We start from the raw sequence: 17,967 nt of genomic DNA on the forward strand, positions 1-17,967 counted from the left end.
GGCTAGCTGTTTTCCGTGTTTTTATGCTAAGCTAACCACCTTCTGATAGTTTACCATACAGTTGGGAGAGAGGTATCAATCATCTAACTCTCCTTTTAAAAAATAATTCTAGACTTTTAACTGTGGTAAGGAAATGGGTTTTTGAGATCTTAATGAGCTCCAGTCTTGTTTCTAAATAATAAAAAAAAAGTCTGTTTCAAATCTTTCCACACAATAAATGCTTTATTACTCTGTGACAAGACACATCACGCTGCCATCACATAAAGGTAATGTTGCGTACAAGTTTCAGACATCCTCCACTTCACTGCCAAACTACAGCAACAGCAGGACCCTACTCACAAATACCACTAAGAAGATGTCACATATAAAGCCCGGGGTGGATACAGAGGCGACACCAACACACACACTCATACACACAATTAGCAGGTGACGGGACACACTAACACACGGCCTGCTCGGCTCACATTTTCCTTCCAAGTTTTCATCTCGAAGCATTTTACAATCGAGATGTTTGATGGACGTGTGAACAGGCTGACGGCGTGTGATCCTCCTCGCGTATATTCTCTCATTATGAGCAGCTTCAGGGGGGATTACATTAAATTACGGGGCTCAAAGTGCTGTAGAAAATAATAAAAATCACAAAAGCTTTAGATGCATCGCCCACCTCAGCCTCTCTGTGTTTAAACAACACAAACGCTGGGCAGCTTTAAAAGAATTAAGATAAAGCTACATTTTCAGGACTACAACTTTAATACTTATACAGTACATGATGAGGAGTGCTTGGATATATATATTTATTTAAGTCTATAATTACTTTGATTGGGGATCTAGAAAATACAATTTCAGCACTGCTAGCTCTCTGCTATGTAGCGAGCTTTATGCCAAACATCCGACCCTTAAATTTAATCTGTCACTCTCTAAAACATGGACGATCCCTTCTGAAAAGTGTTGTGACTTCACCGTTTAATAGACCCTCACTATCTTTTAAAATCTACCATAATTTATCTGCAGTCAATCAGCGGTCGATCAGTCATTGTGTGAGTAGCTGTCACTGTTTTGTGAAGCCGTCGGGAGTGAAGCTGTCGGGAGTGAAGCTCTCCTCCGGCAGCGGTGCGGCGGCTCAGATAGTCGCCGAGGTGTTGCTCTCTTTGGGTCGGACCCGGGTCACGTGCTCCAGCTGGCCGGCGTCGGACACGTCGTAGCTCGTCTTGTACTTGGCGAGGATTTTCATGAGTGGACGGAGCTTCAGCCACCACTGCTCCTTAGGGATCCTGTGGCTGAGGAGACAAAAGACAAGTTTTTATAAAGAACTGAACCTGTTGTCACTCACCGACATTCAGCTCAGCTCTAGTTTCGCCAGGATTAAATTACATGGGGAAAAACAAAAATCAAATTTTTTTCATGTGTGAACCCGATGGGGAAAAGATTTAAAGAGTTGTTTTTTTTTGTTTTTCGTGTGGGTAGGAGAAACAACATTGATTTTTTTTTCCCCCACTCTGTTTGACACAAGGGGAAAAACTGAGAAACCAAGTTGGGAAAAAAATGTAAGGAGGTTTTTGGTTTTCATGTGTGAAACAGGGTGAAAAAAAAAATCAGAATTGTTTTTAAGACAAAAGAAATGGTTTCTCCTGCCCAAACTTTTTACCACATGTAAAAAATAAAAAATTCTCATTTTCTTTCATTCAGTTTCACTCAAGGAAAAAAAGTTCTTCCTCCTGAATTTTATCTTAAAACTGTTTCTCACATGGAAAAAAAAATTCAGGAGAATTTTTTTGGTTTTCATGTGTGAAATGAAAAATTTCAAATTTAACCAAATAAACAAATTCTGATTTCTTTCCCCCCGAAAGAAATCAGAATAGTTTTTTGTTTTTTTGGTTAAATTTTTTAAGAAAAGGAAATCGTTTCTCCTACACAAACTTTTCTTTCCACTTGGTTTAACACATTTTCCCACTGTCACGCATGCAAAAACTAAAAATGTGGAGAGGAGAGTTTAAAGTTTATTTTTTGTTTTCATGTTAGAGACAGAGTGGGTAAAAAGAAACCTTTTTTTTTTTGGTTTGTTTTTTGAAAAAGAAAAAAAAAATCTGATTTTTCTTTTTCACAAGAAAATAAAGTTACTTCTTCCTCCTGAATTTTAAACTCGTTTCACACATGGAAAAATATTTCAGAAATTTTTTTTTCTAACTGACTGGAGGGGAAAATATATCAGATAAAGGCTTTTTTGTTTGTTTTTTTAAGAGAAAAGAAATCAGGCGATTCTCCGGCCAAACTTTTTTCCACGTGGTTTTCCACACATGGAGAAAAAAAGAAAGGGAAAATTCTCACGATTTTTTCTTTGTTGCTGTTTCACACAAGGAAAAAAAAAACTTCTTCCTCCTGAATTTTAAACTTGTTTCACACGTGAAAAAAAATTTCAGAAGAATTTTTTTTTTAACTGTGTTGGGGGAAAAAAGACATCAGAATTAGTTTTTTTTTTTCTTTTTAATTTAAGAAAAAAAAAATGTTTCTCCTACCCAAACTTTTTTTTGGTTGGTTTATTTGGTTTCACACATGTAACTCTTCTTCCACACAACGGAAAAAATAACAAATTCTTCTGAAATCATCATCTTCCTACTGAGAATTTTGTTTTTCATGTGTGAAACAGTGAAAAAAATTCAGGAGAACACATTTTTTCCACTCGGGTTTCACACATGAAAAAAAAAAATTTAAGGAGAAAAAAAATGTTTTCCCTTAATTTTTGTTTTTCATAGATGGAAATAAAAATAGAGAAACTGAGAAAGATTATCCTGGCAAAACTCTTATCCACCAGTTCTCAAGTCAAACACAGGAGAGAAAACAATTTAGATCAAACTTTTAAAAAAATGGATGATCTGGGGGAAAAAATGTCCTCACTTGCCCCTCAGGGCTTCCATACAAAGTGGATTGACTCATTCATTCATGTTGTGAATTTTGGAAATGATTACATCTACCTGTTGTCTCACTCATTCAGTGAATATAAATCCAGCAGCTACACTGCCACAGAGATTAAAACTGAAAATGTTTCTTACACAAAGTCAGTCTCGTCCCGGAGCTGCGACACAGGCTGAAACACCAGAGCTCTGCGACGCATCCCCAACAGACAGGCGGTGTCCTCCGAGTTAGCGAACACTCGTCCTGCAGGGAAGACAAGCATCAGCCTTTACGACCAGAGCACATTGTTCAGGTGTGTGCAAACACATACTGCACAGAGTCATGCACTGACACTGATATTTACACAGCCCTGATTAAATTCAAACAAACAAGCAACCAAAAGCAAATACAGCATCTGATTAAATCGTGATCTGTTTTACCTCCTTTGTAAGAGTCCTTGAGCGTCCGTGTGATCCACTGCATGGCTTTAGCTGAAATTTTGGTGCTAAAGTTTCTGTCAAATGGTGACGGAGCCCCTCCCTGTGACAAGGAAAGAAAATATGGCTCTGTTCAAAATAAACCTGGGAACATTTAAAGGGGTGTTTGTATAATCTATTTAAGATTATCCAAGTTATATTGCATGCAATGAGCTGTGCATCACTGTCACTGATTACAGTTTGTTTCATTCATTATTCCGGAAAATAGAATTCTGTAGAAAAGAAACTCGGCATGATCGATATTACCGAGTACTCACCCAGCCCTAATTTACAGTATTTAATAGATGCCCTGATAGACCGCGCCTCTCTCTCAGCGTATCAAGCTACACAGCAAAAAAGCCTCGCAGCATTCTCCCTGAACAACTGAAGTAGCTGGGAACAAACATAAAAGGCTCCACACAGCTCGTCCAGCGTAATCAAAGTCTCTGGAAGCCCAGAGATACAAAATTAATTTGAAAAGACAATTTTGAAAAGATAATTTACACCCTCAGCACATTGTCAAGCTCGTGCATCCTCTTCAGATGAGTGCGTGCTAACACTTTTAGCTTAGCAGCTACAGAAAAGATTTTGGCTCCTAAAAAAGGTGTAAATAATGTCTTTTCAAATCAATTTGGTATGTCGGGGCTTCAACAGCCATCTGATGTGCTCTGTTGGTTGTTTTTTATTATTTTAAAACAAGATACCAACTACTTCAGTTCAGGAGTAGATCATTTTTGGGTGAACTGTGTGTGTGTGTGTGTGTGTGTGTGTGTGTGTGTGTGTGTCTGACCTGCTGCATGTGACCGAGGATGTTCTTCCTGCAGTCGAACACTCCTTTTCCCTCCTCAGTGTACAGCTGGTAGATGAAGTCAGTGGTGAAGTTCTCATTGCAGTTCTCATTTCTAGAACACACACATTTTAAAAAGGGCAACAGGTCAGTTAAAGGGTTCGTTCACTGAAATAAGAAATATTATTCAGACATAACCTGCTGTCGGATCTACTTTTTTAATCTAAGAAATAACCCGGACAAAAAAAACTAAAACTATCTGCACAACGAGATACTACCCCTCAAGCTCCATTCTCTGTTCCTCATTGCTCAAGTGCCCTTGAGCCAGAGCACCAGCGTGCACTCTACTGCAACCTGCAGAGCCGCTCGCGATGCACCACCGTGCTCGTCTTGTAATAGTGAAATTATGCAGGTGCAAACCTCAGCACACAATGTCACCTACACACTACTACATTTGTCCTATTTCCACAGACCTTCGTCCTGCTGGGAGCAATTTAAACAGTGTGGTGGTGCAGCGGACTAAAATAGCCACAACAGATGACACGAGGTACAACGTGTGTGAGGTCGATCAGCTGTCAAAGATATGAGTAAAAATATAAGAATATTAATGTAAATGATTCGTCATAAAATAATGTTTTTTTCCTCCTTTCGTTGTGTTCTCTCCCTCAGTCACACACACACTCACTTACTCACTCACTCATGCAAAACCCCACAGGCTAAACAGTGTGTGTGTCAAGGTAACGCCACGGAAACAGCTGTGGCTCGGAAATGTACCTTAAAAAAAAGAGGACAAATCGTCTGGTATTTGAGTAATTGAGCCTCACCTGAGCACCAAGCCTCTCTGGATGGTCGTCTTCATCTTCTGCGTCAGATGCTCCACGTTGGCCTGAAAACACAGAGCGAAGCCTCACATCAAACCGGAGCGATGGCGGCCTGCGACCTGCACGAGCAGCCGATCCAGCCACAAATCACACGCCTCTGTCTCAACACTCCCCAGGAATAGAGAAGTGCAGGGTGGTGTTTGAACCACCAGGGGGCGCCATATTTAGTATTTCTACCCTCCTGGTGAAGCCAAGAGTGGTTTGAATGCAACACTCCTTCTGTCTATAGTACTAGTACAGAACAGCTTTTCATTTCATTTATCATCATTTCTGCAATTTTTTTAAATTATCAGGATATAAAAACTCAGAAGGAGAATAATTATTTTACCGACAACATAATTAAATTAAATCAGTATAAATGTTTTTAAGCATTCGCTGTATAAAATCGTTGTAAAGAATTCAATAGAGTTAAAGTTTGTGTTTTGCTCATCTCAGGCGACATGTACACAGGTGCTCCGTAAGAAGCATTTTCTTTGCTTTTTGGCCTTTTGTACGAAGTAAACAGCGTTTTAGTTTTAGTTTTTTTTTTGTTTGTGGGGAAAAAAAAGAGTTTTGCCAGGATAAAGTTTCTTAATCTTTTTTTTCTATCTGTGAAAAGTCTGCAGAGAAAACAAAAAAATCAGGAGAATTTTTTCTGAAACAAAGTGTAAAAATGATTTCAGGAGGATTTTTTTTTCTTCCACGTGCAAATTCAAGAAAAAAAAAAAAAAAAAAATCATGTGATTGGAAATTTTTTTTTGAAAATTTTGTCAGGAGACATTTTTTTTGTAAGACTCATTTTAAAAAAATTTTTGTCTTGATTTTTTTTTTTTCACTTGGTTTCAGACATGAATAAAAGAAAAATAAATTCTCCCAAAAATGTTTTTTCACGCTGTTTTAAAGATGAAAAAAATATTTTTTCTCCTCCATTTTATTTTTGGGGAAATTTTTTTTGTAGTTTTCAGTGATTACAGAAACAGTGATTTTTGGAAATAATGACGCAGACACAAATGTTCACTCTTATTGCGTATGTAGCATTATTAGGAAATGTGGAGAATATGCTATGGTATTTGAGTATTTGACTTTGTACATTGACAGAATGGATGTTATATTCTTTATCTTAACAACAATGATGGAAAATAGAGACAAAAATGACTGCTGACAATATTTAATAAAAATATCAAAAATGTCAGGAGGATTCTGTGACAAGCAGTAAAGTTTCACTGGCTCATCATTTTTCCCTGTTTTCTGTAAAAACTGCCTTAGCACCAGCCCTGGTACCTCTAACATATATAACAGAAACTAGAAGTTACTGGGTAATGTAATGTTAGAGTCAGTAAAAGTAAAAACTGCTCATAACATCTTCTGTAATGAAGCAATCCACCACAGAGTAAACCATCTGCTTCCTGTTTACATCAACAAGTGGTCGTGTGATAAGAATTTTCTGGGGTGTATGTATGGATGGAGATTATTTCTGAAGTGGTGCTAAAACGCTCGACCTTCACAGAGATCTTTTGTTTTTAAAGTTACCTGTGTACAGGTGGACGAGGCCTTGATTTGACGCAGCAACAACATAAACACGGCGCCCGCCTTGACGTCTCTAATCGTGCTGACCTGATCTGTGTTGATGGGATCTGTCTTTCATGGAATGAGTGATGCTGCTCAGAGGTTATTAATACATTGCTTCATACGCAGAGCCATAATCTGGGTCACCTGCACACTCCTGAAACCTCCAGACAGAGGCAGTGATGAACTGATGAAACATGCTGCAATGCTCACGCGTGATCTGTGCTGCTGCATCACAGCCGGAGCCAAATGTTGCGTTATTAAACAGCTTTACTAAATATCTTAAAGTTTCACAATGTGATTTTGCTGTCGGCAGACTGTGTCTCTGACCTGCAGGTCCCGGATGTCAAACGGCTCCTCGTAGATGTAGACCGTGTCGGCGCCCGCGGCCAGACCGCCAACAGTGGCCAGGTAGCCGCAGTAGCCCCCCATGGTCTCGATGATGAAGACCCTCCGCTTGGTGCCACTGGCTGACTGCTTGATGCGATCACATGTCTGCATCACACACAGATTAAACCGTTATTACCAAGCAACATGGTGGATTTGTGCAAAACATGCAACAGCAACAGGAAATCATTAAAGTAGAGCTGGAGTGATCATGTTAGTTCATCAATTATTCAATGAACAGATATTAGATGGAGAATTAATCAGATCACATCCGATGCACATTTGCTGGCTTCAATTTCTCAAATTTTCTCAACCTGATGGGGATTCAGGATTATCTTTATAGACTAAAAGAAATAAAATCAAAACAAAACTGATGAGAACGATCAGCAGCAGCTCTTCTTTAGCAGATAAAGTCAAATAGATAAAACAGTCAGTAAACATGCAGCCACAGTTACCTTTTAGAGTCGACGCTACAAGAGGAGTGAGATCAAATATTCTGATGCACAGGTTAACTCCTCATTGATTATAGAGCATCAACATATTGACACGTCAGCTGGTGTTTTATAGAGGAAGTAATTAACTTTCAGTTCAAATAACATCAAACAGAATTTGCTGATCTTCTTCACATTATCAGTCATCACTATTAAAACAGGTGACACTGTAGAATAACTCCAGTCGTTACAACATTCGTCTCTTTTCTGGGCCCTTACCTCCACGATGGCGTTGAGGGACGTGTCAGCGCCGATACTGAGGTCAGTGCCGGGCACATTGTTACTAATGGTTGCAGGCAGCATGCACACTGGGATGCAAAACTCCTCGTAGTCGGCCCGGGCCTCGTACAGCTGCAGCAGGGACTCAAAGGCCTGATGGTGGTGGCCGTAATATATTGTTAGACCACTGGGGGGCACACTGCATATCTGAGACCAGGTCATTGTGTCCTCGTGTAGGAAACTACAGTGTTGTTGTTTTTCTTACAAGCTGCTTCATGGTGCACAGTGGCTCTCCTGGCTTGTGTCCTTCATTACCTCGGCAACTGACATATATTAATTGTTTACAGTATGTACGATGCATTAATGTAACAAACAGTACACTATTTTTGCTTTCTTTTTTCTAAATATGGTTGTTTGCAGGAGGTAATGCATCTATTTGTGGCTAGGTAACGTTATTAACTGGAACATAACAATGGTAAAACAAAGAAAACTTTGATTTTGTAACATTTATACGCCTAGGTTACATGTAACCCTACGACTTCGGTTGACTTCGGTTGCCTGTTATTAGTTTTTTTTTGAGAAAACTAAAGTTATCATTATTCCCTATGTATTTATAATAATATGACGACAGTGACACTGATGATTCGGTCAACTCAGTTCAGCCTGAGGAATAAAAAAACTGTTTTCCAGCCATGAGCACTTCACCACCAAGGCTGAAGGACAAAAGTACAGGGAGTCCTCTAAATTAAACTGACACCATGGAGATGCAGCTCTGTAACATGTGTGTGTGCTCCACAGTGTGTGAGCTACTGGTTGGCTCTCTCCAGGTGACAGAGTGGGCTTTGGCTTCCCATTGGCTGAGAGGAGATGGGATGGGGGGGGAGTGAGGGTTTCACCCTGGCTGACATGTAACGGTGTTGACGCGACAAGATAAAGACTGTGGCAGAACTCTCAGCTCCCAGCGATGTTTCCTTTTATGTTCAAGATACGAAGGGCTTGTTTTAATCTTTTTAAAATCAGGCATGCAGACTGGTTGAAGAAGAACAAGACTGAAATGTGGACTGCGTTCAGTGATGCTAGACTCCGTGCTCGTGCACACAGCATGCTTTACTTACTGTCCAAACACACTGACTCTGTGCCATTTGAGTGGGAGCAAGCAGAGCTTCCCTATTGCATTGAACCAGATCGCCGTCCGGTCATCTACTGTTTCCCAAACAAACACAGAGAGGGCTGCACGAACACGCCACGGCCACGCGCAAAAAACATGCCACAACACGTCACTGCATGCCCAAACACTTACCTGGGACCTCCGCTGACCAGCTCGCCTCCAACAACAACAATCAGCAACAAGGATTTTCTGCTCAATGTGCCCTAATGCAGTACGTGTGGACATTAGCGCGAGTTCAGTAAACTTAGTAACTAAACTCAGCTATAATTAATTGATGTTTAATAAAAATGTCTTGGGGCCATTATTTCAAGCTGTTTTGAGAATATGTTTCCTGTCTGAATTGTTGTGCCTGTGTCTTTGTTTTCATACTTCTACTGTATACTGTACCACTACCACCATCATGCTATGGTTTTGTTTACGTGAAAGCAGAAGGCTGAGTCTGTAGATTCCGTTTACGTTTTTGAAAATCCTACCTGTAGGTTTGGTTGTCGAGTGTCAGGTCGCCTGTGTTTACACAGAAAATATTACAGCCCTCTGACACTTCACAGGTCCTCAAACTTTATCTCCCGTGCATCCATTTTGAATTTTGGCAACTGTTAGGAAAACTGGTGAGACTTTGCTCAAACCAGCAGATTTTATAGTCATAAAATAATGGCTCTGTCACTACAAATCAATAAAGGATCTCTGAAAAAGAAACCCAAAATTAAAAAAAAAGGGAAACAAAGAAACATGATTAATTCTGAATTTCTAAATCAATATATCTGCAAAAATCTGCAACTATTTTACCAGTGGTTTTGAGCTACTAAGGATGACATTCTGACAAAACACTATTTAAAGTTGTCAACCTGTTGATTGTCATTGCGAGGATGCGAGCTGTTGATCAGCGAAGCCCCAAACTCTGACAGGCTGGACAGAGTGTGTGTGTTGTAAGACTACAAACACACACATACGCTCTCTGGCCCAGCAACACTTACATCAGTAATGGCATTCAGAGCCGTGTCTGAGCCAATGCTGAGGTCTGAACCGGGTATATTGTTGGACACGGTGGCGGGGACCATAACCATGGGCACACAGAGCTCGCTATATTTGTCCCGCGCAGAAGAAAGTTCCAGTAATCCCAAGTAGCCCTGCAGCAGTGAGAGCCATTGGTTGTTGTTGAGGATGTACAGAACAAGGGGATGAGGTGTGGGAGAAACGTGAAGAGGCCTAACGCCAAGGTGTTTACAAGTGGACAGGAGGACAAAAACATGGTGGGAGAAGCTCTTTGGCTGCAGAGTGTTTCATCTTCTTCACCAGCTAGTTGCCAATGAGCTAAAAAGCCAAAGCAAAGAGCCAAACCAAAGAGCTAGAAGTCTAAAGCGGAAGCTGGGTGGGAGATGGATATAGGGGGATCAGAGACAGTAATGGCGGAGGGAACAGACGGAGGTCTGGGAGGAGTTTTGCTGGTAGGAGAAGCCAAGAGGAGAGAGCCAGACCAATCACGAGGGACAGTGAGACACACAGAGGAAGCTGTAGCTCCACACAGACAAAGACAGGGAGGGAGACAGTGTTCGTGTTCTGACCAAGCTGATAAAGTCAAAATCTGTATTTTGGAAAATGTACTTTTTACGTTTCACTTATTTATTTTACCGTTTACTTCTTTTGTTTTATCTAGATTACTAAAATGTGTTTAAGTTAGTCATAGAGGTTACAATTTTCATCAGGGTTCAGACCTGAGAGGTTCCTTATATCAGACATCACTTCACTGTTCTGCTGAATATTAAATTACTCTTTTGGTTGAGGTCATTGTAGTTACTCTAGTTTTTATACACAAATCATCCCATGGTTTGGCTTTGCAGCTTGGCCATAAAGCAATAACTATAAATGGACAGACAAGGAGAGAGCCTATAACATTTAAATGTGTCTTAGATGTATTTTTAAAAAATGGTTGGAAGTCAAGACATGTATTGCAACTTGAAATGCTGTATAGGGTAATCAGTGGCAATGAAATGGACTCAACAATGTTAAACAACACAATACATACTGAAAGAGAGAGCACTTAACAATGAAAATCATTCAGGTTTATCTTTTAACAATACTCAAAAATTCTCATTTTACTCAATTATCAGTAGCTTTTTTTAAATATACGACAGTACGAAAGAAACATCTTTAAAGTATGAAGAAATACTAAAACTGGCAAAAAAAAAAGTAGAGCAAGCTTGTTTTTCTCCTTTTTCCATGTGATAAAAATATTGTGAAATCTAGATTTAAAAATGCCATTATACTGAAAAATCTGGTTAAGTTACATACCTCAAATCCTCCGATGACAAGCAGGGCGTTGATGTTATGGATCCTAATCTGCTCAGCGATCTTTTCCAGATGTTTGCCTGGAAGAGTTCTGGCATAGAGAAAGGAAACATTTCAATAATAAGACAATGTTCACTCTTGTTAAGCTGCTGTTTTTATTGAGAGTGACAATGAGAAGCCGCAGAATTATATTCCTTTTAAAAATTGTAACCAGGTCACTAACAATATCTACTACCGAAGCCCTGAGGGGCAGGCGAGGAGGGTGTTTTTTACTTTCTGGTGATCCATTTTCTATGTCTGATCTGAAAAGTTTTCCTCCCTGTGTTTATGACTTGAGGAAAAAAGTTTTGGCAGGTTAATCTTTCTAAGTTCCTCAGATTTTTCTTTTCCTAAGCGAAAAAAATGTTTTTGTTTATGCGTGAAACCAAGTGAAAAAACATTTTCAGGAGAAAAATGTGTGGAACGGAGTGAAAAAAAAAATTCCCCCAGGAGTTTTTTTTTCACAGTTTATGAGTAAAAAAAGATTAAGCAGGACAAAATAAATTTTTTGTAAAAAAAAAAAAAAAAAAAAAAACCCTGATAAATGAACCTTAAAATAAATAAAATATAAAATAAATAAATATTCTTTCCCTCCATTTTTACTAATTTTAAATTTTTCTCCTGAAAAAAAAAAAAAAAAAAAAAAAAATCACTCTGTCACACACAAAGAAAAAAAAATAATCACCCATTTATTTAGTTTTCAGAGATGTGAAAAAATTAAGGGACTTTTATTATCTGTGGAGCTCTTTTTTTCACCAGCTCTCAAGTCATAAACACAATAAAGATATTAACCAAAGGATCACTCACCCATCAGAGCTTCTATAATCTACAACACAATCATTACAAATGAAACTTTTGTTTCCACTTCAACCTACCGTTTTGTCCCTAGCAGGGAACCTCCCTGGCCAGTCCAACCACCAACATCTCCCCACTTGATCTCCTTGATCTGATTATTAAAAAAAAAAAAAAGTGATGTAATTATTCACATTTTCATTAACTTTACTTTGAAAGTACAACCCTGATCACAAGAAAGTTGGGACGCTGTGTGAATAAAATCTTTTTATTCTTTTGCTGCCCCTGTCTCAGCTTGTTTTAAATGTGTTGATGGCATCAAAATCACATTAAGCATATATTTACAAAAATCTATGAAGTCGATGGGGTAAAACATTATATAAAATATAATATATAATGAAATATATTGTCTTTGTACTGTTTTCAACGGAGTAAATGTTTAAAAGGAATGAGAAAATTATTGCATTCTGTTGTCTTTGTTTTGCACAGCGTCCAAACTTCTTTGGACTCATGGTCGTACTTAACTTCAGTATTGAGTGTTTGTTGATGTTTAGGTGATAAAACACAGATCCACAGACGTCACAGTCACAGAATCTACTGGATCAATTTGATACAGAAAAGACAGTCGCTTGAAAATTGTTGAGTATCTGTTCTGTGGATTATCTGGACTAACAGGGTCACTGATTTGGGGAAAAGAAAATGTCGCCGCAAAGGTTTTCAATGCGTTGAGAACCGCAAATAAAGTGTTACTCAAACCGATTGTAATGTGTGTTACTGTGCCAGTGTAGCTACATTTAACCGGCAGCTCCAAAGTAATCAGTGTCCTACTTAGCTTGGGTTTTAGCTCGGGATCACCGCTTCACTTTTCAATCATTCTAATCCCTCTATAAGAGAACTCGCCTCTGGGCTTCATTGCTTTCAACAGGTCACTGCTACTCTCTGCGTGGTAGAAAACGAGTGTGCGTGTTTGTAGAAAGCATTCATGTAACCGGATGCAAATGAATAAGGCAAAGACTATGCGTGTGTGTGTGTGTATAGGCCTACGTGGTATAGCTGCTGTGGGAGTGGAGTAATTGGCTTACAGTAAGCAGCATTGTTTATCTGGACACCCTTAAGTCTTATCACTGTATGCAGCCCAGCTGACAGAGAGGAGAGTGACCACTACTTCCTGCTCCCTGCTATTGGTCAGTCACGTCACTATGACCTCCAAGGAATGTAGCTCAACCCTATTGTTTACTCTGATTAATGAGTGCTGGTAGTTTCATGCAAGTTTATAGTCGCATGCACAGACTGAGAGCAGAGTTTACTCCTGGATCACTGAGGAATGCAGGAGCCAAAGTCACAGTGTTCAGACGTCAAATGCAATAAAGACATTTGTGATAGAGAGGCACGGAGTGACGAAAGAACAGCCACAGACAAAAGGCAGACCAACCACGTTTTAAGATACGTTAACTTGTCAGCGGTGTCGAGTTCAGGCGAGTAAGGTTCTGCACGGACATGAATAACGTGACAGCACGGAGCTACAGTGTGCACAGCATGACTGTAATATTTATTTAAGATGAACGAACTTGTACTGGAGATTATTGCGCGAGATCTAATGAATACAGGCTTCATTACTGAATTGTATATGCAACTCTAATATATTAAAACTTTAAATTTCAAATAATTTAAGAGTCGACAATTAATCAATTTATTGTTGCAGTGCTAATTTTTAAGTTTGAGCTTTGGACTGTTGGTCAGACAAAACAAGTAATTCAAAGATGCCATCTTTGGGCTGTAAGAAACCTTGATGAGCATTTTCTACTATTTTCTTACATTTTATCTGCTACACATCTCATCGATCATGTGATGCAATACAAATGTAAATAAATATGCACACTACATACTCCGTATGTATTAGTTTCAATCTCACCTGTCCCTTGTAGAATCCCTCAAAGCCGTCGCTGACAGCAAACATCTTGTGGCCCTCAGTGATTCCCACTCGGACCGCAGAACGCACGGCGGCGTTCATACCTGCTGCCGGGGCGCCGACGTTCAACACTGCCACATTAAAGGAGCTCTGTAGGGGACACAGGGCAGCAGTCACACACACACAGAGCCAAACCTGGCCGTTCTACACAGTATGGCCGTATGCTCCAACACCCCCAAGCTTTGTCACATTTAAAAGCATCTTCACACTTCGTGTGACTCTTACATTCAGGGTATAATCACAGCATGTATGATGCTTGTTTTGAAGGAGATGGTATATCAGCAACTTTAGGAGGCAATGAAGACTTTCTGTAGCAGACATGACGGTGACTAATCAGACTCGCTTTTCTTTCTTACCTTTAACAACCACAGCATTATATTGCAAATTAAGAATAATTATTCTCATGCCTGACAGGACAGTTGGTCTCCACTGCCTGATTATACCATCCATGTCTCATTAACTGCTGAGGAGCCAGGCAACACTTTGCCTCAGAGCAGCATAGCAGCAGGCAAAGATTACCTCGCATGCAAGAAGCCACATGCTGCTAAAAGATGCAGTGAAGCTGCAGCTGCTTTCTCATGACAACAACAGAAAGTATCAACACTCAAATGCAAATTTTCATGACTTTACAATATTTTCTTAATTTTAAAACTTAGATTGTCCATGCTACTTGTTGCTGAGTGTAAAATATTTGAAGCGCACAATCCAATATGGCTGCACAGAAACTTACAACTCCTAAAATCAAAGTGCAAATGGTCCATATTTCATTTGAAGCCCATGAAGTTGTGTGTATTAGACCCACATTTGAATGCAAGCCTCATACACTCAGCTACAAAGGCCTCATTAGTATTTGGTGAGGTTTTCCTCCTGCAACTTTAACGTGATAATTGAGCACATGGACTGTGTCAGAGCTTTCATTTCTGCAGCCACTGACCATTTTGAACAGCGAGAGCATGGAGCCTGTCCAGTCTGAGTTATGAGCAAACAAAGACCCCTTCAGACTCCACAGACTTGACATGTAACTGTAAGGAGGGCTACTTCAGGTTCATTTGAAGCAGATCAAAGCAGACGGTGTGATCGTCCTTGACAGCAGGACTGATGGGACGCCTTCACTGAAGCACTACAGCAACCCTTTGCAGGTCTAGACTTCTAAGCAGAGCCATGAAGAAATAAGCAATGACAGACAGAGCAACAGATTAATGAGCACTGACACTGTCATTTTGTGGCACTGTGTTACCATAACAACATTTGTAGTGAGGAATTTTGTCTCTGTAAAGAAACGTTAAGCCCTAAAAAATCATTAAATTACATGTTAAGCAAAATAAATCATATCCTCTTTTTTAATTTGAAATTTTACCTCAGAAATCAAAGTGAGTAAGAACAAGTTCAAAAAGGTCTAAACTAGTTGGTGAAAAGCTTGTCTGCTCTGTGAACTACGCCTGCAGAAGCTGACATAAAGCCTGTTCAGCTGCAGCCTCGTTACTCATCACATACATTGAACCGCTCTTCATCACCCGCCTCCTCCTCTCCCTCAGGACAGAGACAGTGACAGAAAAACAAACTCTGTTAGTGTCACAAAAAGACCGCAGCACCCACAAGGCACCTAAACCAGGAAGTACCTTACGCTACCGTACAAGTCTCAGAGCCACTGGTGGAAAGATACATTACAAGAATTAAAACCGCGATCATCTTACTGACTGAAATAATCATTGTTTTGTTGTTTTATTCGGCTGTAACGGTACTTACATTTGGAAGTTCAGAATCTGCTTTCCGGTAGGAGAGGAGTCTGTAGGTGCTCAGGTTGTTTTCAAAGCTCCTGCACATGAAAGATGTGGAAAACAAAGTTAGCTACAATGGATGTCAGCTCCGTTGCCGCTGTGGAGTCAATCAGAAATCAGTGGAAACACGGTTAAACCAGGGCACACGGCCAAACAGACAAAAGACCAAGTGCCGTCTGTAATCTGTGAAATCTTGTATATCACACAGAGCCTCTGATGAGCTGGTGGGGAAAGTAATGAAACGATTTAGTGCTGCTAGCTTGTAATCTTGTCTGTAGACAGCTGAATCTTAGATAAAATACACATTGAAATATTTGATCGTGTCAAAGTACTTGAAGTTAAAGAATACCTGCCACGCAGTCTCACTGCCTCTTCAAATTTCTTCTCATCCATGGCCTTCTGTACTTCTTGGGTCTGATAACAAAACATAAAAGATATTCTTCACCATTCATATCAAGCTGTGCCACGTGGTCATTCGTTTTGTTGTGGTTTACTCAAGTACTGAACTAAGGTAAATTTTTGAGATGGTTGTACTTGAATATTTCCATTCTCTGCTACTTTGTACTTCCACTTCACTACATTTTGGAGGTAAATATTGTACTTTTATTTGATAATTTTAGTTTCTAGCTACTCAAGAGTTTGCTGCGTCAGAGCCAAGGTAGCACATTTTTAAATGAAATTATTTTAGCGCCATTTGGAAATCACTGAACCACTAAAAGTTGTTGCTGCGGTTATAAGTATTAGTATGATTAACAAGCAATACTGTTTTCTTTTTTTTTTTTTTACATTATTTTATTGTTGTATTAAATTTGACCAACTAGTTTGGTGTTAGTAGCACTGCTTTATCCACTGTTTCTGTTCTCTCATTTCGGTGATATAAAAATGAAATTATTATGGTTGTAGTAATTATTACTGTACCACAATAAGATACAAACGGGCCACAATAAATGGATATTCACTCACCCATCAGTGAGAGAAATGAGAGAGATAGCAATCCTCGCTCTGCTGTTCCTGTCCTGGCTCTAGCGTCCATAACACTTGTACTCTCCCGGTTGCCGTAGTCAACAGCGGTATCTGCTTTAATGGCTCCACAACCGTTTTGTTTTTCTCATCATGACTTAAAAACTCATGTTTATAATCTTGTGTTTAAGCTGACCTGACTTTGTAGGGTAGTTGGCATTAAAACAGGCAGCATTCACGGTGTTTACGTGCCGCGTTAGCTGTAGCTGAGTAGCTAGCTTACAGCCTGCATTCATATTAGCATGTCGCTTTAGCATTGGCGTTGTCCGGTAAAATAAAACTAAACGGATCCGTCCAGTTCGATTTAAACTTGCGGTTCTCCTGGTCGACCTTGCGCTTCTTCACGAAGGCCACGTTGTTCTCTGTTTATTGATTATCTGTGGCCAACTGGTGATCAATTCGCTCTGACGACTGCTAGCCGGCTAGCTAGCGAGCCGAGCCGAGGACGTAAAGAGCGCGCAGTGCGTACGTGTTCACGCGGGAAGGGGGCAAAGGTCAGGCGTACGGTGGCGGAGGAGGGTTAAAATAAAGCAGAGACGCGCACATTTTAATTTCGCGTTTTGACAGATGCAACTTTTTTAAGGTTTTAGGGGAAATTTAGGTGCAAATGTGATGCTTAAACTGTATTTTACATCCTGTTTCATTGTCACAACAACATATTCAGTGTTGTTTTTTTTTTATTCCCACTAGTGCTTCCTTTGGATGACACTCCTCTTTAAAATGTCACAATAAAACATATATTTGAACCAACTGAAGTGATTAATTCCTCCAACAGCATTTCTGTTACACTCTGTACTCCACAGCGTGCATGTGGTCTCTGCATGACCTCACACACACTCTCTTACCATCTGAACACACTCCATAAGTGGTAGTCGAACAGCCTGGTTTCCAACAAGAGACACAACGCAGGCCGGGGTGTTGGCAGAGGCCTCCAGCAACGCCAGCACTGCCTCCACGCCCATACGGCTGGCCTGCAAAGGTCATTTAAACGTCACGTTGTTAGGGGTTTTTTTAGGTTTGAAACTTTGGATGGACATTTTAAAGATACTGTGGCTTACCAGGATCCTGTCAAAGGCAGAGGGGGTCCCACCTCTTTGCACGTGGCCCAAGATGGTGACCCTGGTGTCAAAACCAAGGCAGCGTACAACCAGCTGGGTATGGAGGGAGTGCAAAATATAGAAAAGATGAACAATCATGTCCTGTAAAATCTACAGTACATTATTATATCTTATCAAATGTG

General features: G+C 39.9%; 1 protein-coding gene across 4 annotated transcripts in view; it reads right to left on the reverse strand.

Annotated features, from left to right (window-relative positions):
• Positions 1 to 201: 201 nt before the first annotated feature.
• Positions 202 to 17,967, reverse strand: part of pfkpb (phosphofructokinase, platelet b) — a 34,493-nt gene continuing 16,727 nt past the window's right edge. For 2 of the 4 annotated variants that reach the window (XM_073490991.1, XM_073490990.1), the window contains exons 9-22: positions 17,786 to 17,878; positions 17,573 to 17,698; positions 16,057 to 16,121; positions 15,676 to 15,745; positions 13,873 to 14,019; positions 12,044 to 12,114; positions 11,133 to 11,220; positions 7,676 to 7,828; positions 6,909 to 7,073; positions 4,977 to 5,038; positions 4,156 to 4,267; positions 3,330 to 3,429; positions 3,048 to 3,153; positions 202 to 1,277 (exon numbers count right to left, since the gene is read on the reverse strand). In XM_073490991.1, coding sequence (XP_073347092.1) covers positions 1,121 to 1,277; positions 3,048 to 3,153; positions 3,330 to 3,429; positions 4,156 to 4,267; positions 4,977 to 5,038; positions 6,909 to 7,073; positions 7,676 to 7,828; positions 11,133 to 11,220; positions 12,044 to 12,114; positions 13,873 to 14,019; positions 15,676 to 15,745; positions 16,057 to 16,121; positions 17,573 to 17,698; positions 17,786 to 17,878 — 1,515 coding nt within the window. In that variant the 3' untranslated portion in view covers positions 202 to 1,120. Of the gene's footprint in view, positions 1,278 to 3,047; positions 3,154 to 3,329; positions 3,430 to 4,155; positions 4,268 to 4,976; positions 5,039 to 6,908; positions 7,074 to 7,675; positions 7,829 to 9,817; positions 9,971 to 11,132; positions 11,221 to 12,043; positions 12,115 to 13,872; positions 14,020 to 15,675; positions 15,746 to 16,056; positions 16,122 to 17,572; positions 17,699 to 17,785; positions 17,879 to 17,967 lie in introns of all 4 variants that reach the window. The other 2 variants (XM_073490992.1, XM_073490993.1) reach the window with 2 other exon arrangements.

The sequence above is a fragment of the Pagrus major genome, chromosome 21 (genome assembly GCF_040436345.1).
Source record: "Pagrus major chromosome 21, Pma_NU_1.0".
In the NCBI taxonomy this organism is placed as follows: domain Eukaryota; kingdom Metazoa; phylum Chordata; class Actinopteri; order Spariformes; family Sparidae; genus Pagrus; species Pagrus major.